General features: G+C 46.6%; 2 protein-coding genes across 2 annotated transcripts in view; one reads left to right on the forward strand and one right to left on the reverse strand.

The window, feature by feature from the left end:
* The window catches only part of LOC119405626 (neprilysin-4-like), a 147,102-nt gene extending 129,307 nt beyond the window's left edge, over positions 1-17,795 (forward strand). The window contains exon 19 of the mRNA XM_049419466.1: positions 17,644-17,795. Within this exon, the coding sequence (XP_049275423.1) occupies positions 17,644-17,795 (152 nt within the window). The remainder of the gene's footprint in view (positions 1-17,643) is intronic.
* Positions 17,796-19,062: 1,267 nt separating this feature from the next.
* Positions 19,063-20,297, reverse strand: part of LOC119404167 (uncharacterized) — a 46,881-nt gene continuing 45,646 nt past the window's right edge. The window contains exon 5 of the mRNA XM_049419467.1: positions 19,063-19,118. Within this exon, the coding sequence (XP_049275424.1) occupies positions 19,063-19,118 (56 nt within the window). The remainder of the gene's footprint in view (positions 19,119-20,297) is intronic.

Here is a 20,297-nt window from a genome sequence, read left to right on the forward strand (position 1 = left end):
GTCAGCATCGATGGCTGGCAGCGTGAACAGCGTGCTAGTCACACTTTTGCCAACATGCGCGCAACTTCGTCATTTTGATCATAGCCAAAAGGTGTACTTGAATTTCATCTTTAATTTGTAACTTATATTCCAAATTTTTATCTTTTATTTAAATTCGCAATACCACCAAATTCTTGGCCAGTCTCCCATAGCGTGTGTGAGACACTGACTAGGCGAACAAGAATCTCATCACTCCGTCTCGCCAGACGCACCGCGCGTTGAGTTCAGGTGCCTCGATGAGCACCAGACTCATGGCGGGGCTAGGACACGCGCATACACTGACTGACGCGTCAGAAAAGCTTGGAAAAATAGGGTAGTCGTCAGGCTTGCTCGGTATTTTATCTGCAGATAATGAGAGAAAATGGCTACTGAATGCGCTAAAATAGAGGTTCAAAGTAGCCAGAAAGTAGCCATGGCGCCAACCTGAAATTTTTGTCGCCAGACTGGGTCGTAAAGTAGCCAATTTGGCGCAAAGTAGCCACCAACGGCAACCCTGAATTACAGAGACGTCTGGGCGCGGAGAACATTTCGCATTTCGCTCTCAGATCGATCAACGAGCAAATCGCTTGCAGTGTGCTGCCACCTATCAACAAACGTACAAAAACAAGCGGCGCAGCGCTGGCTATGAAACCAACACACAGGCGAAGGACGGCGTGGACAGCGTTCGCTCCACGAAAGGCGTGGCGCAGACGCGTCCTCGAATGATTGAAACGTCGCTCGCACGATTAGTAACAGCGCTTTGCTGACAAAGTATAGAGGCATATTTTAATGTATCGACAACTTGAGATCGCTCAGTTTTACAAGAGCACATCGCGAGCCGGCGCGACTTCCCGTGTACTGTGTTATGGGATTCATGCATTACAAGAAACACTGACCAACGCTATATACAAGTAAAACAGGGTGAGCTTCAACTGAATATGTCAGACGATAACATTTAACTAACCTACGTGGCTACAGAAAGCCTCGCGAAGCTGATAGTATGCGTACGCTGTGGGTTAGCATTGAAAGCGCGAGTCGCCGCGTATGTTCACGAAAACTTCGCGCCTCGCAAGAGCGAATCAGATTTCTCGTGTCACGGAGGGCCTGGTTTGTTCACTGATGCAGGGAACATGCCTAGTCGTAGTGTTCCTTCCTTGCCAATGCGTTAACACTGAGGTTAGCACAGCCGAACAAGGGAGCGACTGCGTAGTGCTGCCATTTTGTCGTCTACTAACCCTCCTCGAGAGGACGCTCCTGAATTCCGCTTGGCGGTGCGACAGTCTATGTGCATTGCGAATAGAGTGCTGCGCGTTTGTTAGCGTAGTGTCGCTGGGCCGAGCATGCGCGCGCGTCGACGTTACGCTGGAATAATAATAATAATAATAATATCTGGGGTTTAACGTCCCAAAACCACGTTACGCTGGAATATATCAGCCCCTTATTTTCCGCACATACGCAGACGTATCAGTGGGGGCATACATATAGCGGGGAGGAGGAAAAGAAAAATCACACCATCCCGCAAAGGGTACCATGAGGCAATGCGAAGCAGCGTTTCGGCATGTAGAGCCCGCGTTTCAGAGGGGGAATGGAGAGGGGAGGGGAGAGAGGGAAAAGGGAGGGGAGGGAAGATGTGGAGGGGAGAGCGGAAGTGGAGAGGGTGAGGGGAGGGGACAGGGGAGTGGAGAGCGCTTGCGCATGTGCAGTTAGGGTGGTCACGCCGCATACCACCACCGGATTGAATTCCGCTATAAAATGCTTCACATCTAAAAATCGGAGGACAGGGAGGTTAGCAATTTGTCAGACCGGCTGGCTGGCGTTTTCCAGTGAGGTATAGCCATGGAGAAGGAGAGCGCAAATGCTGCTAAGCGGCGCAGAAAAGTGGAGAAGCTTGACAACGAAGAAAGCTAAGAATAATCAGCTGAACCTTAGCTAAGCCGAGCTAAGCCACTGAAAATTTTTAGGGGCGAAGCTTCCTAAAGCGGCACCCGTTCGTCCCCGTCGTAGTGCGTAACCAGTCTTAACGCTAGTACCAGATCTTGACCTCCAAGGTGGTGCCGGTGGGAGATTTCTCCTGTGCGTTGTTGAACAATAAAAAATTCGCAGCGTGCGCGTTAACTAAAAGCCGAATTCTTCGGTCTCTCATTCCCCATTAGCACCCATTGGCATGTTCCAGTAGGAAACGTTAGTAGAAGTAGAAGTGTAAGTGTTAGCTAAAAGCCGACTTCTTCTGTCTCTCATTCCCATTAGCAGCCATTGTTTACCTCCAAGGTAGTGCCTGATGAGATTTCTCCTGTGCGTGATTAAACAATAAAAATTTTGTTCAAAACGCCGTTGATTGATGAAATAAACCAACGAAAGACGCGAGATGTTTTCTAAAATCAAAACGAAAAGACGCCAGATGTTTCTAATGCAAAACGAAAAGACGCCAGCTGCTTAACGAAAGACGCCAGATGTTTTCTAAATCAATAGTTTTCTAAACAATAAAAATTCACAGCGTACATGTAAAATTAAAGTGAGCTGCAAGTCGTCATAGCTCTCATCGAACCTTTAGTATAAATAAACGCGCCCGATCTCACGTCGGTGATGATGTACTGGGCAGAATTCACGTAAGATTCACGGTTTACCGATGAACCTCCGCAGCTTCGCCCACTCATCATCATTCACTCCGTAGATATGCTGTGATTTTAAAGACGATAGTCTTTCTTGGGGAACTTAAACGCAGAAATTTTGGTCTGTCTGTCTTTCTGTTTGTCGGCACGTCCCTCGATTCAGCCACTCGGCCAAAGTTTAAACCCTTGCACAAGGGCCAGCCATCGTGAACGGCTCACTAGGTTCATACTTGTCTACATGGTTGATCAAAAAGCAAACATTACGCATATCTGAGGCGCAACATCACTAGATAAGTATTAGGTGGTGTGTTCCTTTAACAGAAAATACATAAATACTAATTCTAGAGACCCTAGTTTCTTAAGCTGCGCTGAAAATGCGACTGCGCCGAAACTTGGCTTCCACCGTGCCCTCTGCGCGAGCTCATTGTTGTGTTTCGGTTTCAGTTCAGTATTGCACTGTACGAGTGCCATGGGGCGCCGCTCTGGCATTCCTGCTTTACCTAGGCGACGTGAATATAAAAGAGTGTGTGGAGAGTACTCGTTGAGTGCAGACGTTTCTTCTGCTTCGGCGCTTCGCGCCAAACCGCGTGTTCGGGCTGGCTGGCGTCCCCGCCGGTCGCGTTGGTCACCGCCGGTCTTGCCTGCTGCTGCGCCGGGACTACCAGCCCGCAACACAGCATTCACGTTTCCCGACGTATTGCCAGATGGCGTTCATATCTCACGCAGCGCCTCTTCTATCGTCTTAACACGATATTTGCAGCGAAGCACGCAGATACGCGGCCAATTTTTTTCATTCATTCTTTCATTCCCGCGGACATCAGTGCTTCTTTTGGTTGAACGCGCGGCTTGGTGATGAATCCATAGCAGATATTTAAAGGGCCCCACTCCAGGCAATTTCTTTATCTTGTCGTGTGCTTAAAGGCTAAATTGCAAATTTATTTCTTCCTTTCGCGGTATATTTTATTGTGTAGGTTACATGCAAAGCTGTTTGGAACGGCAGCCAAGATAGGCACTAGAACCCGATCGAACAAGGAGTCCTTTCAGGATGACTTAAGCTAGGTGTGCCCTTCCTTATTTGGCTCCAGCGGCAGTCGACACCGCTTATCCGTCGTGACTGTTGCATGTTCAGGGACAACGTCGTCTTCCGTAGACGTCTTCGTAATACTGCAAGTCTTCTCTATGGTAGGGATGGTAATACTGATGAACGAGTAATTCTCATCGATGTTTTCCTGTACCTTTTTAACACGAAAGTGTTTTATGCTGGGGTCCACCAAGATTTCAGTGACATATTTCCATCACGGAAATGACGTTGAAAAAAAAAATGACATGTTCAGACGGCAAATAAAAACTTACAAAGGAAAAAAGTTCCATGAATGGGAGTCGAAACCACGACATCTCGGTCCGCGACAACTTATTCCGGGCATGCTATCCACTGCGCCACCATCACACTCTCTGGATGCTTTACAAACGCGCCTTTTATATCTCACACTTTCCTCTCACAGTGGTCTTGGTCGGCGGGGTGGTGCCGGTATAGCCAGGTGGGCAAGTTGGTATCACATTATGATATAAAACCTTTAGCGCTAACAAACTTATTCGCGCTGCGTCGTTTATCTGCGCTCATTGTTTTTTATGATAATGGGGTGGTGTCGCCGTCTGCACTCTAAGAAAAAAAGGACTAAAAGGGGTAGGGAGGTTAGTCCTTTTGGGGATCAACTGATTTGCCACAACCAAAAGTCCTTTTGGGGATGAACTTCAAGGGGATAAACAGTTAGTCTTTGAAGGATTAACTGCAAAAGACTAACGGTTGCTCCTGTAAGGAGTAACAGTTGATTTTCGGAAATGGTCCCTGAAGGAGCAAATGTTACTCCTGTAAGGACTAACAGTTGGTTTTTGGAAATGGTCCCTCAAGGAGCAAATGTTACTCCTTTAAGGAGTATTGGTTGATCCTTGGGAGAGCAAATCGCGCTTCGCAATTGTAAAAAAATTGTGGCGAAGTTCCTGCGCTCTTAGGAACGGACATTTCACGGAAACATGCTACTTAAATAGTGCTTTAGAAGTGGTACCCAACTTACATGTATTAACTGCTATCAATGCATTCAGTGAGCGCTTGCAAGCAATAATGCTGATCATTCGAATTTACTTTGCCGAACTTGAGAGAAATTGTGTATACCGGCTTCAAGACTTGCCCTAGCGAGAATATTTAGTTGCCTGCCCTGATCTTTCAATCCTTTAAAGCACTTTGAATCCTATGAACAAGGTAAAAACTTGGCGAGAAGTGGCAAACCACGACATGGGAACACAGGTCACATGAATGACACCAAACACACACACATGCACAGTGATTCAGGTTACCAACGGTTTTGATTTCTTGATTGTGTAGGTTGCAGATAAACTACGGTGTTCTATAAAGTATTCAAGGAAGAAAGAGAAACACGATTCTATTAACATCAATATTTATTTTTACGAAAACACCAAAAAGGAACGAATGCCATCATTTAGTCGGTGTAGGGCCTGTTCCCGAATTACTAGGGCGAGTCCTACCTGGAAGAAATACAAAAAAGAAAATTTTGTTACAAAATAAAGTAGCTAGAAGAGAACGACTTAATCACGTAAGCCCCAATAATTGCGCAGTCGCATGCTAAAAAACATGCGACGCACAATGCTTTTTTAGTCGTCATATTATTTATAATACAATGTACCAAGGCAATGAAAATAATAAACTTACCTTCAAAATTAGCAGAAGGACGTTGTTTCCAGAGCAAGTAAATCCAGAAATTGTTGATCACACCTCGATGTGACGGCGTCCATCTCTGAAGCTTTGGAGAAAGGAAGCTGCGATGGATTTCTTGCATGTAAGCTGAGGTGTCCATTTTTCCGCAGGAAAGTTACGATGCTGGGTCCAATAAACAGCCGGTACACAGAAACAAACGCGCATGCGCATCCATAATTGCAGCACATGCAGCGAGGTATGTTCTTCACAGCTGCGTTCATGGTCTGCGTAAATAGCGGCACTCGCTGACCCCGAAACAAGAGCAAGATAGATCACAAGTGACGAACACGACCCGCACTCGACACTCCGGCGAGCGATACTGAAGAAGAAAGAGTGCGGCGCGGAAGGATACCCAACATAAGCGCTGAAACCTCCGTCAGATTTACACGATCGTCACCGCCAGTGAATATTGGGAAGCTTGTTGGTGAACTAAGTTTCAAGTCCTCATAATTTATGACACAATATTAACACACTACAAATTAAATTAATGTTTTCTCGCGTTATTTTCTTGATCGCAGCAGTAAGCGGGCTGACGCGCCGATGCCTTCTTGTCATCTGTGCAGTGGACATTTGGCCCCTCAGGTTGTCGCCGCCTGCAACCCGCACCGCGACAGAGTAGAAAGGAGGGCTTCGGAACAATAGGGCGCACCTGGCCGAGAGCTAAGCTCATGACCTTTGAAAGAGGCATTCGTGGGTCTACGATCACTGCTTCGCGTTCGTTCGATGCTGAGCCTTGCTGCAAACAAAGGCCACAGACAAAATCGCAGCATTTCCACGGAGTGAATGATGATGAGTGGGCGAAGCTGCGGAGGTTCCTCGGTAAACCGTGAATCTTCCGTGAATTCTGCCCAGTACATCATCACCGACGTGAGATAGGGCGCGTTTATACTAAAGGTTCGATGAGTTATGACGACTTGCAGCTCACTTTAATTTTACATGTACGCTGTGAATTTTCATTGTTTAGAAAACCATTGCTTTAGAAAACATCTGGCGTCTTTCGTTAAGCAGCTGGCGTCTTTTCCTCTTGCTTTAGAAACATCTGGCGTTCTTCCGTTTTGCTTTTACAAAACATCTAATAATAAAAAAAGCCGGCAGATCCCACGCATTGTGGGAATCGATGTAATGCGAAGCAGCCAGCAAAGAGCTGCATACATCGTCTTGTATGTCATTGAGGAAAATGCGTGTCATGGTTTTCATGTTAACTCCTATTATTTATGTTCGTCACACAGTAACGTCGCGCAATACCAACTTGGGGGTCGATCAACCTAGAGAAACGGCCGCCAGGGCACCATGAGCGTGGCACGTAAGTCATGCTGTACATGACATGCGTGTCATGATTTTCATGTTAACTCGTGTTATTTATGTTCGTCACACGGTCACGTCGCAAGATACCAATTTTGGTGTATATCAATCTAGCGAAACGGTCGCCAGCGCCCCATGAGCGTGGCACGTAAGTCATGCTGTACATGACATGCGTGTCATGATTTTTATGATAACTCGTGTTATTTATGTTCGTCACACGGTCACGTCGGAAGATACCAATATTGGTGTATATCAAGCTAGCGAAACGGCTGCCAGCGCACCATGAGCGTGGCACGTGAGTCATGCTGTACATGACATGCGTGTCATGATTTTCATGATAACTCGTGTTATTTATGTTCGTCACACGGTCACGTCGCAAGATACCAATTTCGGTTCATATCAATCTAGCGAAACGGCCGCCAGCGCCCCATGAGCGTGGCACGTAAGTCATGCTGTACATGACATGCGTGTCATGATTTTCATGTTAACTCGTGTTATTATGTTCGTCACACAGTCACGTCACAAGATACCAATTTTGGAGTATATCAAGCTAGCGAAACGGCCGCCAGCGCACCATGAGCGTAGCATGTAAATCATGCTGTACATGACATTCGTGTCATGATTTTCATGTTATGACTTGTCATTTATGTTCGTCATACAGTCATGTTACGCCATACCAATTTTGGTGCACATTCGATTAACCAAGCGACCAGGAGAGCACGAAGTCGTAGGCGGCTAGATAGATAGATAGATAGATAGATAGATAGATACGGTCAAAGTCGCAGAAGTTCGCTAAGAAATGCTTCGCATTTAATAATAATATCTGGGGTTTAACGTCCCAAAACCACGATATGATTATGAGAGACGCCGTAGTGGAGGGCTCCGGAAATTTCGACCACCTGGCGTCTTTCGTTGGTTTATTTCATCAATCAACAGCGTTTTGAACAAAATTGTTATTGATTAATCACGCACAGGAGAAATCCCACCAGGCACTACCTTGGAGGTAAAGAATGGCTGCTAATGGGAATGAGAGACAGAAGAAGTCGGCTTTTAGCTACCGCTGCGAATTTTTTATTGTTCAACAACGCACAGGAAAAATCTCCCACCGGCACCACCTTGGAGGTCAAAGCGTAAGACTGTTTACGGACTACGACTACGACTACGAGGGACGAACGGGTGCCGCCTTAAGGAGCTTCGCGCCTAAAAACGTCTTCCCTTCAGCCTCTACCCGCGGGAGTAAATGCAACCGTTCGTCCCCCCATAGTCTTTTCCGAGGTATGTCTAGTCCTCCGAATTTGCACACGACACGCACTTCGCGACAGTTGGTCCTCTCGCGGACTAACGACACGATTTGAGGACTAAAGCTGACTTTACTCCCCCTTCAGCCGGTTTTTTTCTTAGAGTGTGGAAGCGGTAAAATGAAGTAATGCATCGTGACCACGGCGTACGCGATTATCCCTGCAGCGCGCCGTTGCTATGCAGCCGTCCCATTCGGTGCGTTTCCAATAGCCGAAGTGCAGTTTTGTCGGTGCTTTAACAAACCGCAAGGTGGTGACCTTACCACAAGGCTCGGCTTCGCTCATAGCATCGATCCATATTAAAAATAGCTTTGCCTCGCGTGCGTGCCTCTGTAACGGTAACACCGCGTTCCCAAGGAGTGAGGTTAAACATTGGCCGCGTATCTGCGTGCTTCGCTGAAAATGTCGTCTAAAGACAATAGAAGAGGCGCTGCGTGAGATATGGACACCATCTGGCAATACGTCGGGAAACATGAGTGCTGTGTTGCGGGCCGGTAGTCCCGGCGCAGCAGCAGGCGAAGACCGGCGGTGACCAACGCGATCGGCGGGGACGCCAGCCAGCCCGAACACGCGGTTCCGCGCGAAGCGCTTAAGCAGAAGAAACGTCCGCACTCAACGAGTACTCTCCACACACTCTTTTATTTACACGTCACCTGGGTAAAACAGGAATGCCAGAGCGGCGCCCCATGATATTCGTACAGTGCAATACAGAACCGAAACCGAAACACAACAATGAGCTCGTGCAGAAGGCACGGAGGAAGGCAAGTTTCAGCGCAGTCGCATTTTCAGCACAGCTTAAGAAACTAGGGTCTTTAGAATTACGTATGTATGCATTTTCTATTAAAGAAACACACCAACTAATACTTACCTAGTGATGTTGCGCCTTAGATATGCGTAATGTTTGTGTTTTGATCGACAATGTACACAAGTATGAACCTAGTCAGCCGTTCAAGATGGCTGGCCCTTGGGCAAGTGGTTCAACTTTGGCCGAGTGGCTTAGTCGAGTGACGTGCCGACAAACAGAAAGACAGAAAGACAGACCAAAATTTCTCCGTTTAAGTATCCCAATAAAGACTATCGTCTTTAAAAAAATTCTGGAGTGGAAGCTCTCGCAACGCCTTGCCAGCAAAAGTGAAGCCAGCTTTTGCCCACCAAAGAGCTCGAAAACATGCTCTTTTTTGGTTGTGCCTACTTAGAGATCAACTAGCTTTAATGTGTTTGTGTAAATAATACGTTCATTATAAAATAAAGATCGTTGTTGCCGACAAAATTAACCCGTCGAATGGAGTATTGGCGATTGATCTCCAATAAAATTTACCATGACCTTGAGGCTTACTAACGAAATCTGACAACACAAAGACACACTTCGAGCAGCATCTGACCCGTAAAAGTTGGCATATTGAACTCATCTGGCGTGCGTGGAAAACGCTCGCTTCCTTTCGCCAAACGCCGATGATTTATCGTGCCCCTACTAAGATGGCGCGCGCAGCCGCCATCTTTTGGTGGGCACGGCTTCAATAATGCGCAATAATCGCCACTCCAGCAATTTTTTTACCCTCCTTGCGCGTTCCCCGCTTACGCTCGCCACCATAGAGTTTCCTACACTTACCTAGGGCAAAAGTGGTGCTGCGAGCTGTTGGATGCATGGGAATGCCGGGATATGTGAGCTTCGAACTTGACTCAGATTCGTATCCTTCACGTAGAGCTCAGACACCTCGAAGATGCGTCTGGCTTCAACGCATTCCTTGTGTCGAAATGGTTGATTTCTTACTGAACGAGCACGTAGTGAGCTATTTGTTTTTTATTATTGCAGAAAACGAGTTTTATTAACCATTGGAAACTTATGCGTCGATGTATAGTTTTACGAGGCGTAAAAAGTAACCAATGGCCGCTAAACTTGGCAGGCAGACGACAAAGGCAGCGTTCCCTCTGCCACTGTTCGTCGTCTGTTTCTTTCGCCGTTTGGTTATGCCTTCAATGTGAGTGGACGTTTATTTTAAAATATAATACGCATAAATGACATCTGCTTATAAAAGGTTTCTTTGAGAGAAGCTTTATTTGCGCAGTCGTATCCGCTTTTGAGCTGAAGCCTTGCTCAACACCAGCCAACACAAGCCTCGCAGACATATATACCGTCCTTCCCAGCGCTCCAACGGCGCCCCTTAAGAAATTCGCATAGACAGTGGCGCCAGATTTCCCTCTAGGTATTTTTGTAAGAAACTCTATGCTCGCCACGAGAGAAGTCGCGGCCGGGCTAGAGGGAAGACACGACGCGCGTTGCGTTTCCCTCTAGTTCGGCCGTGGTGTTCTGATTACTTAAAGTCCCTAGATTTTTCCCTGTTCTTTCTTAAGTATCGACAACCATTGAAACGCTGCTGACGAATATCATTGGCTAACGCTCGTTTTCGGTAGCCATGTTCTTCCTAACGCTTTTCCAGCACGTGGTTATAACCTGGTGAAACGCGTCCCCCGCTCACTAATGACGGGGGTTGGCGGGAGGAGAAAGGCGCGTCGCGTTAGCATATTGCCCGTTGAAAGATGCTTGGCTAATGTACTTAGACGCACGCGGCTTTGTAAATCTTACAAGTTAGGAAGGAAATGGCGGCAGACGCCAGCTGCGCGTGAGAAAGGGCCAGGAGAGGAGGCAGTTGTCGGTACTTGGGTAAAAAGGAAAAATCTAGGGACTTTGTGTTTACTCTTTACCATGCCGTGGAATGACGACCTTAATCGACGCTCTTCTGGCTGTCACATCGCTTTCTATGATTACGCTCTCACCGTTGACTACTACAGCTACCACAAATGTTTGTCTAATCGTTGATCATGGACGTTAGTTGTCGGGATGGAGATGTGTCACCAAGCGTCAACTTGCGTGCATCCACGTTAAACGGTGCTATAGCTGCCAAACACCAATAGACATTGAGCAAGCTCTCTTACATCAATGTACAGTAAACACTCAACTACTTTGTAAGGACACGTTTTACTTTCGTGTTATACCGATTCCTATAAAGGAGGGATCAACCATGTTTTTCGATTAGTCCACTCACAGGCAGTGACAGGTCGGCAAAAAAAATTGGAGCTCACTCAGACTGACTCAAGTATATTTTGCTCTGAGGGCTCACTCGGAGTCAGTCATCAAAATTTTCCTCAACCGGACACACTCGGTCTCAAAATCACCAGCAATTGCTCAGCCGGACTCACTCAGACTCATGGTTTTATCTGAGTCTGAGTGAGCCTGAGTGTGTCGACTCATGAGTCCATTAGAGTAAAATTAGCTTTTTCGATCATGGTGTCCATGCTCTTTAACGCCAATATCTCACATAATCGGTGCTCTACTATACACCGTTTGATCTTGTACCTTCAAATACGAGGTATTGGTGGTTGCAATAGAGTCGGGACATTTCTTTATGAAATGCGAGACTCACGGTAGATATTTTTATCAAACTTCCTGTGAATGAGTTTGCGTAGGGAGGTCACGGCAACCCCCTCCCCGTTAACTCACGCCTCTGATCAATAAATATTGAGGTGGCGCATGAACGCCAGTTCCTTGAGATATGTTTGAAGGTGCTTGATGATAAACGTAGGCCAATATAAAGCTGATATTAATGCTGAAGATGAGTAGATAGGACCATATGTCGGCAATCAAAGGTGGAACTCACGCAGACTCACTCAAGAAATATATGTTGCGCTTAGGGCTCACTCGGATTCAGAGTCACCAATATTTTCCTCAAGCGATTCACTCGGACGCAGACTCGCTAAAATTTTCCTCAACCGGACTCACACGAACTCACCAAAATATCACTCATCCGAACTAACTCAGAGTCACGGCCCAGTCTGAGTCTGGGTGAGTCTCAGTGAGTCATCCCCGCTCACCCAGCACCGTAGGACGGCGGAGGAGGGGAGAGTCATGATAGGACATGTGGACGGCAGAAATAGGCGAAAAACCACCGCAATGGCGACGGGAAAGCCGCAATCCCACAGCATGCACGCAGTCGTTTCCACAACTGCGCGCACACGTATGCAGCAGAACATGACGAAACGAAGGCCTCATAAAAAACAACGAATATCGGCCGCACGTTCTTGACTTCATTTGCGGAAACATTGTCTTTGTGAAGAGGTTTATTGGTCGTTGAAAGACGTGATGGTCGTCAGCGGCAAGCGAGCGAGAAGAAGCGTCCAGAGGCACAGCGGCGATCCGAAACACGAGCCGAGCGAGCCGAGCGTTGGCGATGCTGCTGGATGGAGGCGCATCTTCTTCTTCACATCTTTTATATGACTAATGATGATGAACACTAAGAAAATGAATGGATGTGTTAGAAGGAACACGTCATCTGTCCTTGAAATGCGTCACTTCCCTATCAAAAAATCTCATATGACACGTATGACACATGTCCAATAATCTCGTATGATCATACGAGAACACATATGATTCATATATGTTCATACGAGATAATTGTATACGAGGCATATGTGTCATATGAGAATTTTCGATAGGGAATTCTGCAGCTCTTTAGCTTTTCCCTGGGCAACCAATCAGCTATGGCCTTCCAGATTATTTTAAAAACGCTACCACCCTGAATAAAAGTGACAAGTTCCAAAGAGATAAACGGTGCAGCAGACTCGTGCAAAAGTGAACTCGTTGCTTCCTCTCAGAGCATTAAAGGTTTTTGTCATCGACCTATGGCAGGAATCTCAAGTACGCGGCCCGCGAACCTTTCTCTAGCGGCTACACAAGGAATAAACTTTTGTTACTTTGCCAAATGGTATTCGCAATATTGTCTCGCCTACTGCGTTTAATAACGCTTGTTCGGGGCAGCTACAGAGACGGGACTGATCTCAAGCATTTCTCTCCTTAGGCACCTCGTGCGGTCACTATGTGTTGAAGCATTACCGTAGAACAAAAACTCTATTTCAGAATTTTAGTCGTACTGCAGATCGCTATCGGTATTTTTCTCTGATCCTACTTCAAATCCCCTTCGGATATGACCCATATATGAGATATGGGAAAGAGAATTTTTCAAATGGCAATGTTAGGTAACATTTTGTTCGAATGCGTCCCCCCCCCCCCCCACAAACACACACACATTTGGACTTTCTACACTGTCCCGGCCCATGCTGGAGTGAATTTAGGGACTGCGGCCCGTTAGCTGAGATGAGTTTGAGACTGCTTACCTAGAGCCACTGAAACGCAGTTGTAAGCGTCGGCTAGTGATCTGCCGGAGGCACATGCAAAACACACATTCAAGCACACGGTTCTGCGAGAGTTGTAAAAGTGAAACTATAGTTACGTCGCGTCTGCTTTGTATCCACTGTTTGTTCGTATAAAAGACGTAAAGGCAGCATCGCGCGCTTTTAAAACCAGTCATTTTTGAAAATATTAACTCTTGCGTCACTGCAGGAAACAGCTAATACGGACGTGAACGGAAATTCGTACAATGAAAACCGCGACGCAAACGGCACGCTCACCTGTCCTTCTTTTGGGTGCTGGAAAAATTTTACGGGACTCGTTCCTGAATTATTCGAGCACAAAGCACGATGCACGAACAGAGCGAGTCGTAAAACATCGCGGCGCACAAGCACACAGCGAGCGAGCGCCATGAAACTAGCCAACGCACTCCTCGCCAACGGCAGACACGAAACTTGGTAACGGACTTCAAAGCTGGCGGCGTCAGCAAGGCGACGCGCAAAGCGTCGGAACGCCGGAGAGGGCTTTGCGAGCAAAGGAGGGGACACAGATGTTAACTGTGGAAAACAGTCTGCTAACGCAGACTGTTTTACACAATATCCTTGTCATGAACTTGCCTTCAAAACATTGTCGTCTATTTGTTTCGTTTTCGCGGTCTCTCAAAGGAAACGTTTTTGGAAAGTTTCTTTATGTTGTCCATGCAAGCACGCTTTTTTCTTCTATGGAAATGAGTCATGTGCAATATATTACGTGTGCATTTTTTGTTGTTTGTAGCCACCGTTTACGCTGACATACGTGTAGGGTGGCCAGGACACCCTCAAGCTGATTGATCAGCTTTTCATTCCCCTGGTCTCCCGCAACATTATTGTTGTAAATAAATAAATACATAAATAAATAAATAAATAAAATAAATAAACGAAAATTCCCGTCCAGTTGTTTGATGACGCCGCAGTTCCTTCTCCGAGTCGCGTGGGATTACCTCAAAAGGCTGCTTACAGGGTGTTCTGTTATGGTACCACATGTACTACACTATAGGGTAGTAATAAAGCTGTCTAGGTTAAGTGAAGAAGTTGCGTTGGATCAAGGTGTCAACATAGATAGCGGCAGGACACCGCTGATGGAGCCAAGTTAGATGTCGAGAGTGCGAATTCGTCTTGTTACAGGACACCCGCAAGAGCCCTGGTTTCTGGAGGAAAATGCTTCCCCGCGTACTGCCGATATCGTAGGTGCCGCGAACGGTAACGAGGCCTTTTAAGTCAACGCCTACGCTGTTGAAAACCTTTATTAAATATCAGTCTAATTACTGTAGCCTCTTCCGCCGTGACGTATACTTTCTTGGCATTCCCCGCTCGCTACTAGGGTCGGTAAACTCATGAGTGAGTTTGCCGACCTATGGACAGGAGTGACGCAAAAATTTTGAAATCGTAAGAAAATTTTATGCGAGAGTAGCGACTGAAAACGTGCGGTGAATGTATGGTGGACGAGTTGTAGCGGCTGTCTTCTCTCATAAGCCGCCGCGGTGGTCTAGCGGTTATGGTGCTTGACTGCTGACCGGAAGGTTGCGGTATCGAATCCCGGCCGCATTTCGATGGCGGCGAAATGCTAGAGGTCCGTGCGCTTAGATTGAGGCGCAAGGTAAAAAATTCCGGATGATCGAAATTTCCGGAGCCCTCCACTACGGCGTCTCTCAAAATCATATCGCGAGTTTGAGACGGAAAGTCCAAATTATGATCATATTCTTGTGACGACTGTTTTCTCAAGTGCCAAGTAATGCCGCAGCCGTCCGAGTCAAGCGCTTAACGTCACTTTTTCCTCCGCTGTACATACATTATGTCACGCAGCCAGCCTTGGCATGCGATCTCTCCGCGGAGACATTTCTTGCGCAGTTTCCCCCTTTTTTGTATTGACTTGTACAGCGCAAGATACAAGACGCATGACATAGAAGGAAACCTAGACAGCGCTCTCCGTGTGTTTCCAATTTGCACATACCACATAAGCAAAAAAAAAATGTTTGGTTTGGAATAGTTTTCAGTCGACGTGCACCTATTCGGCTGTGCTGCTGTAACTAGCTCGAAATACTACCGCAGGCTTTGCTCAGAGCTCGTGTGCTTGGCCGGCACTTCTGCGATTCAATCGTGCTGCGTAGTGCTTTCTCCGAAGGATACATCACCGTAATTACCCTGATTTAAGGAATCACGAGCCCGCGCATCGTAGATCCCTTCGCAATTTCAGGTGTACTACGATTGAATCGTTGAATGTCGCGTCAACCCCTGTTTGTTGGAGAATTTCTGGGTTTGAGGAATTTTTTTTTTTCAACGTAGTGACGTAGCCCTATGCGCAGGATTCCTAAGTTTATTGTTACTGTGTTGGAGACATTGGTTACTTCAATTGCAACGCTATGCACACAGGAAGTGCCGTTAAGCGTTTAAGAAATATCTAACGCAGGGCTAGATACTGTAAAAAAGTCACTGGGTGCATTCGCCTAAGACGACTCGAAGGCGAAAGCCATCTACGTCTTCTTTTTCTTCAGTCGACGTATTTAACCGTTCCCCGCCCCTCTACGAAAGCTTTCTCCACCTAACGTGGTTGCGCACTGCCTCCGTGATCCGTGGGTCGATCACGGAGGCAGTGCAAAGCGACGTCATGTGATGACGTGACGTCACGATGACGTCACAAAAAGGATATCTGTGACGTCATAATGACGTCATCACGTGATCATGATTTTTGCATCACTCGTGTTGGCGCCGCCGACGCGGACTGTCAATTGTCGTGCTTGATGAGGCATCTAATGCTTCCGCCTTAATAATTTCACGAAAAGCGAGCAACGTACGGCGTTTTCAACTTGCGGTATGATTTGTGTATGTCATTTTTATTTTGCATAATCGACTTCACAAGGGAACCAAATGTAAGTGCGTTGCAGGTTTTGGCGATTCAAGTCCTTGAACGTATTGTTGCTTTCAACGGTCCACGTCAAGCGGATATAAATTGCAGAGAATCGGGGAATTCTAGCGAAGCGACAGGTGGTCTGCATAGTTAGACGCAGACGCTTTAAGGGCTCTTTGTGATCATTTCAACTGAGATGTGTGGGTTTACGTGTGCTGCTTGCAAAATAAAAGTAAAATAAGTCGACAAAAAAAAAAAAGAACTGGCGCCCCCCGCCTCCCTTCTCCTCCCCTCCAGTACGCACACCTATGTGCATTTCGGCCCCGCCACTGTGGTCTAGTGGTTTTGGCGCTCGACTGCTGACCTGAAGGTCGCGGGATCAAATCCCGGCTGCGGCGGCTGCATTTTCAATGGAGGCGAAAATGTTTGAAGCCCGTGTACTTAGATTTAGATACACGTTAAAGAACCCCGGGTGGTCGAAATTTCCTGAGCCCTCCACTACGGCGTTTCTCACAATCATATCGTGGTTTTGGGACGTTAAACCCCAGATATTATTATTATTATTATGTGCATTTCACTGAAGTTGTCGATCGCAGGAACAGCTGCAGCGTCCGAGGCTGTTCACATGTGTTGATTCTGCGACAAGTCCAAGTTGGTTGGTTGTTTAGCGTGTTTAGTTTGAGGCGAAAGCCTTAGATGCCTCATAAAACGAGAAAATTGACCGTCGTCTCGCGTCGGTGGCGTCGGCGTCCGGCGGCGTCGGCGCCAGCACGAGTGATGCAAAAAAATCATCACGTGATGTCCCCATATGACGTCATCATGACGTCAGAGATCGGTTAGAAAATCAGTTAGGAAATTAATAGACCATGAGAACAGCATTACAATGGCCTGGTGGCCGTTACATGACAGTAGCTGTACTAAGTTAGCGTATTTATGTACCGAATGTCCCGTTACAAAAGCGTATATGAGAAATAATTGGAAACAAACATGCCACGAACACAACACAAATTCATAAATGAGATCAACACACTAAAAATTACACTACGTAGTGTAACTGCGTAATTAAATCACTGTGCTAAATAGAGTGTATACATTGGTGACACAATTACGATCCAACTGTAGTTTGGAGGCAGTACAGTGGACATCATGAGAAGTTTCTCATAACACATATCTACGACACGATAGACAAATAAACAGGTATGATTCCTTTCTGAATCATACCCGGCACCTCGTGTTCGTCAGGGCAGTGCTATGTGTATCAGTTGGATGGCAAATTGGCGAGTCGGTAACTGTTCATTTTAACATAATGCGTGAACATAAAGCGCATTTGCTTTTTCCTCCCTTGTTCTTTCGCGCTTTATGTAAAAAAAAAAAAGCCAGGCCTGCACTGAAACTGCAGCACAGTCACAGCGAAAGCTGGAAGAGCGGCGTTATAGTACGGCCGGTACCTCTAATGTGACCGGTGTCTATATGGGGAGGTATTAAAGGTCGTGCATCTTCAGGCTTAGAATGCGCGTAAGAACAAATTCATTTAGTCTTTTCACGGAAACCGCGTTCCACTGTCCTCCCTAAACATCGCAGAGGGCGACGGCAAGCGCTCCTACCTCCTGGTGGCAGGGTCGCTCGTCCTGGTCTTCATGACGGCAATCGCTGCTGGCAGCGCACTCCGTCGACGCTGGAGGAAAAGGAGGAGGTCATCGCCGGGCGCCCGGAGGTTCGCCGAGGTGCCTTAAGCGACTGACTCTTAAAAAAAAAGGAGCCTGGCCCGGGTGGCAAGAAAGTTGGCAACAAAGCAAAAGCCTGCGCTAGTTGATACATAATTTGCGGGGAGACAGCGCGCCAAGAGGAGGACTGAGGAAGAGACGGCGCTGTTGTCTCTTCCACTTATCCTCGTTCTTTTCCTCCTGTTTCCCCTTGGAATAAAACTTGTTGGTCCCGCGTTTCGAGTTGCAGCTATGCCAAAGGTTGCACATGCGTTCGGTGTTAAAGTTTCGTTCATGTAGTACAGCGGCCTGGTGTTACGATTGAAACAAGAACTGGCCAAATAAACTGTTATTGATTAAACATTAAACGGAATCATTTGTCGCCCAAAGTGCGTTAAACAGAATGGAATGATCCAGTGTTATTTACCAGGACCGCACGAAAAAGTGCGTGTTTCTAGTTCAGCAGAGATTGCTTATGTCTTATTGCTGGGGAATACTCGTAAAATGAGTGCATTGGGTATTAAAATGTTTAAACAGCATTACAAAAACTTGGCAAGCGTCTCAACGCGCCGGCTTGTGCGAAGAACATTTAGAAAACCGTCACCATTGGGCAACACGAGTCAGATATGTAAACGTGATTCCTTCCGTGTACGCAATACATACCTACGAAGTTTTATACTTCGCATGATGAGGCTTCCGCGTATGGCGCAGTAAATACAGCGTGGGGCTATAGTACTAGAGGCACAGAGTTCAAATTGAGATATCGGATCGCTTGCTTTATATGTGTATTTGTAGTTTACCGCATTTATTCGAATCTAAGCCGACGTTTTTTTCGAAGAAACGATGTTCGAAAGTGTGTGTGTTTGTGGGGGGGGGGGGAGGGTCGGGGGTTCGGCTTAGATTCGAGCACAATGATTAAGTTTTTTTTCTTTTCTGGCTTTCCGAATCTCGGGGGTCGGCTTAACATCGGGGCCGGCCTAGATTCGAGTAAATACGGTACTTACAAACCTCACGTAACAGCCACCGCCCTTTTCTCTTTGGCGACCCTTTCGGTCCACTCCCGGCGATCGAATGCACGGCTTATTAAGGCGAATCCCTTAGATGTCTTATCAAACGCGAAAATTGACCGGCGTCTCGCGTCGGTGTCTCCCGTCGGCGTGCACACGAGCGATGCTAAAAATCATCATGACGTGGTGATGTCGCCGTATCACGTCAGCACGACAAGCGAAAATTTGAGACGCTGTTATGACGTCCCCACGACGTCACAGTGACTTCATCCCATGACATCGTAGCTTGGTCAGCGGTGGGCACATCCCGGAGGCAGTGCATTAACCAGGTGAGGAGCCGCCGATCCTGGAGGCAATGCAAAACCACATCAGGTCCAGAAATCTTTACGAAGCATGGCGGGGCAGGAGCAATACATCGACTGAGAAGAAAAAAAAATGGCTTTCGCCTTCTAGTCGTCTTACATGACGGACCTTGTGAGTTGTTTCCTAACTGACATTATCATTGTTCTTGCATTTCAGTTTCAAAATGCAAGAACATTTCGCCGGCGTCGATGTTATTATTTTTGCTTCGCACCAACCACCTGATCCTGGGCGTGTCCCCAAATGAGGGGCATCATTAAACCATTATTATTCGGTGTTCATGTCTAATTGCGCCGCTGCTTGTTTTTCCTGAATATCGAAAATGAAGGATTGTTTGCACACAGACCTTTCTGAGCCCTCTTTTCTGGGCGTATGGCTGTTTCGTGAAGAGCGATATTTTTTTTCGTGATGCAGATACAGTCGCCTTGCATGTCTTGTAATACTTCTTGGGGTTTCACATCTCAAACCGGGATATGATTATGAGGGACACCTTAGTAGAGGACTCTGGAAATTTTGGACATCTGATGCTCTTTAACCGTTTGTAGGTTTACCTATATTTTTGAAACGATCATATAAAAACCGACTGTGGTATATTGATATAAACGACAAAGAAATAGTATAAAACAAGTTTCATAAAAATCAAGCCAGCACTTTACTAAAAAAAGTGGGACACGTATTTCCCACTGGCTCATGAGAGTGTGTTCAAAAAGTGGTAAAACATTGTCCCGCTGACTCATGAAGGCACCATCTCGAAATTGCATCAACGGGTATTTCGGATGAAACGGCCGAAGCAAGTGACACAGAGTAGCACTTCTCAACTTAAGCTGAGGAAAGTTGCGCGGACCTCATTTCCAGCAGTAGAACACCACCTGCACCTGCGCCTTTTGTGGGCCTTCACAGCGCTGTGGTCAGTTCCCGTAAAGCTTACTTCACCGCATGCACCAACCATTTTTTTTTTTTCTGCATTTGCCTGTCCTTGCTTTGGCTGTCGAAATTGTCGGGTACGGATGTTGTCCCTGAATATGTGCCTACATTTCAAGAGGTATGTGATATAAAGAAAAATATTTCCACGCACCAATATCCGCAATTACGCTGAAGTATGAGCGTGCCACTTTCGCAGGGATTGTGTTTCGATGCATTTATTGGTCATGTTATTGCGCAAATT

The sequence above is a fragment of the Rhipicephalus sanguineus genome, chromosome 9, assembly GCF_013339695.2.
Source record: "Rhipicephalus sanguineus isolate Rsan-2018 chromosome 9, BIME_Rsan_1.4, whole genome shotgun sequence".
Classification (NCBI taxonomy): Eukaryota; Metazoa; Arthropoda; class Arachnida; order Ixodida; family Ixodidae; genus Rhipicephalus; species Rhipicephalus sanguineus.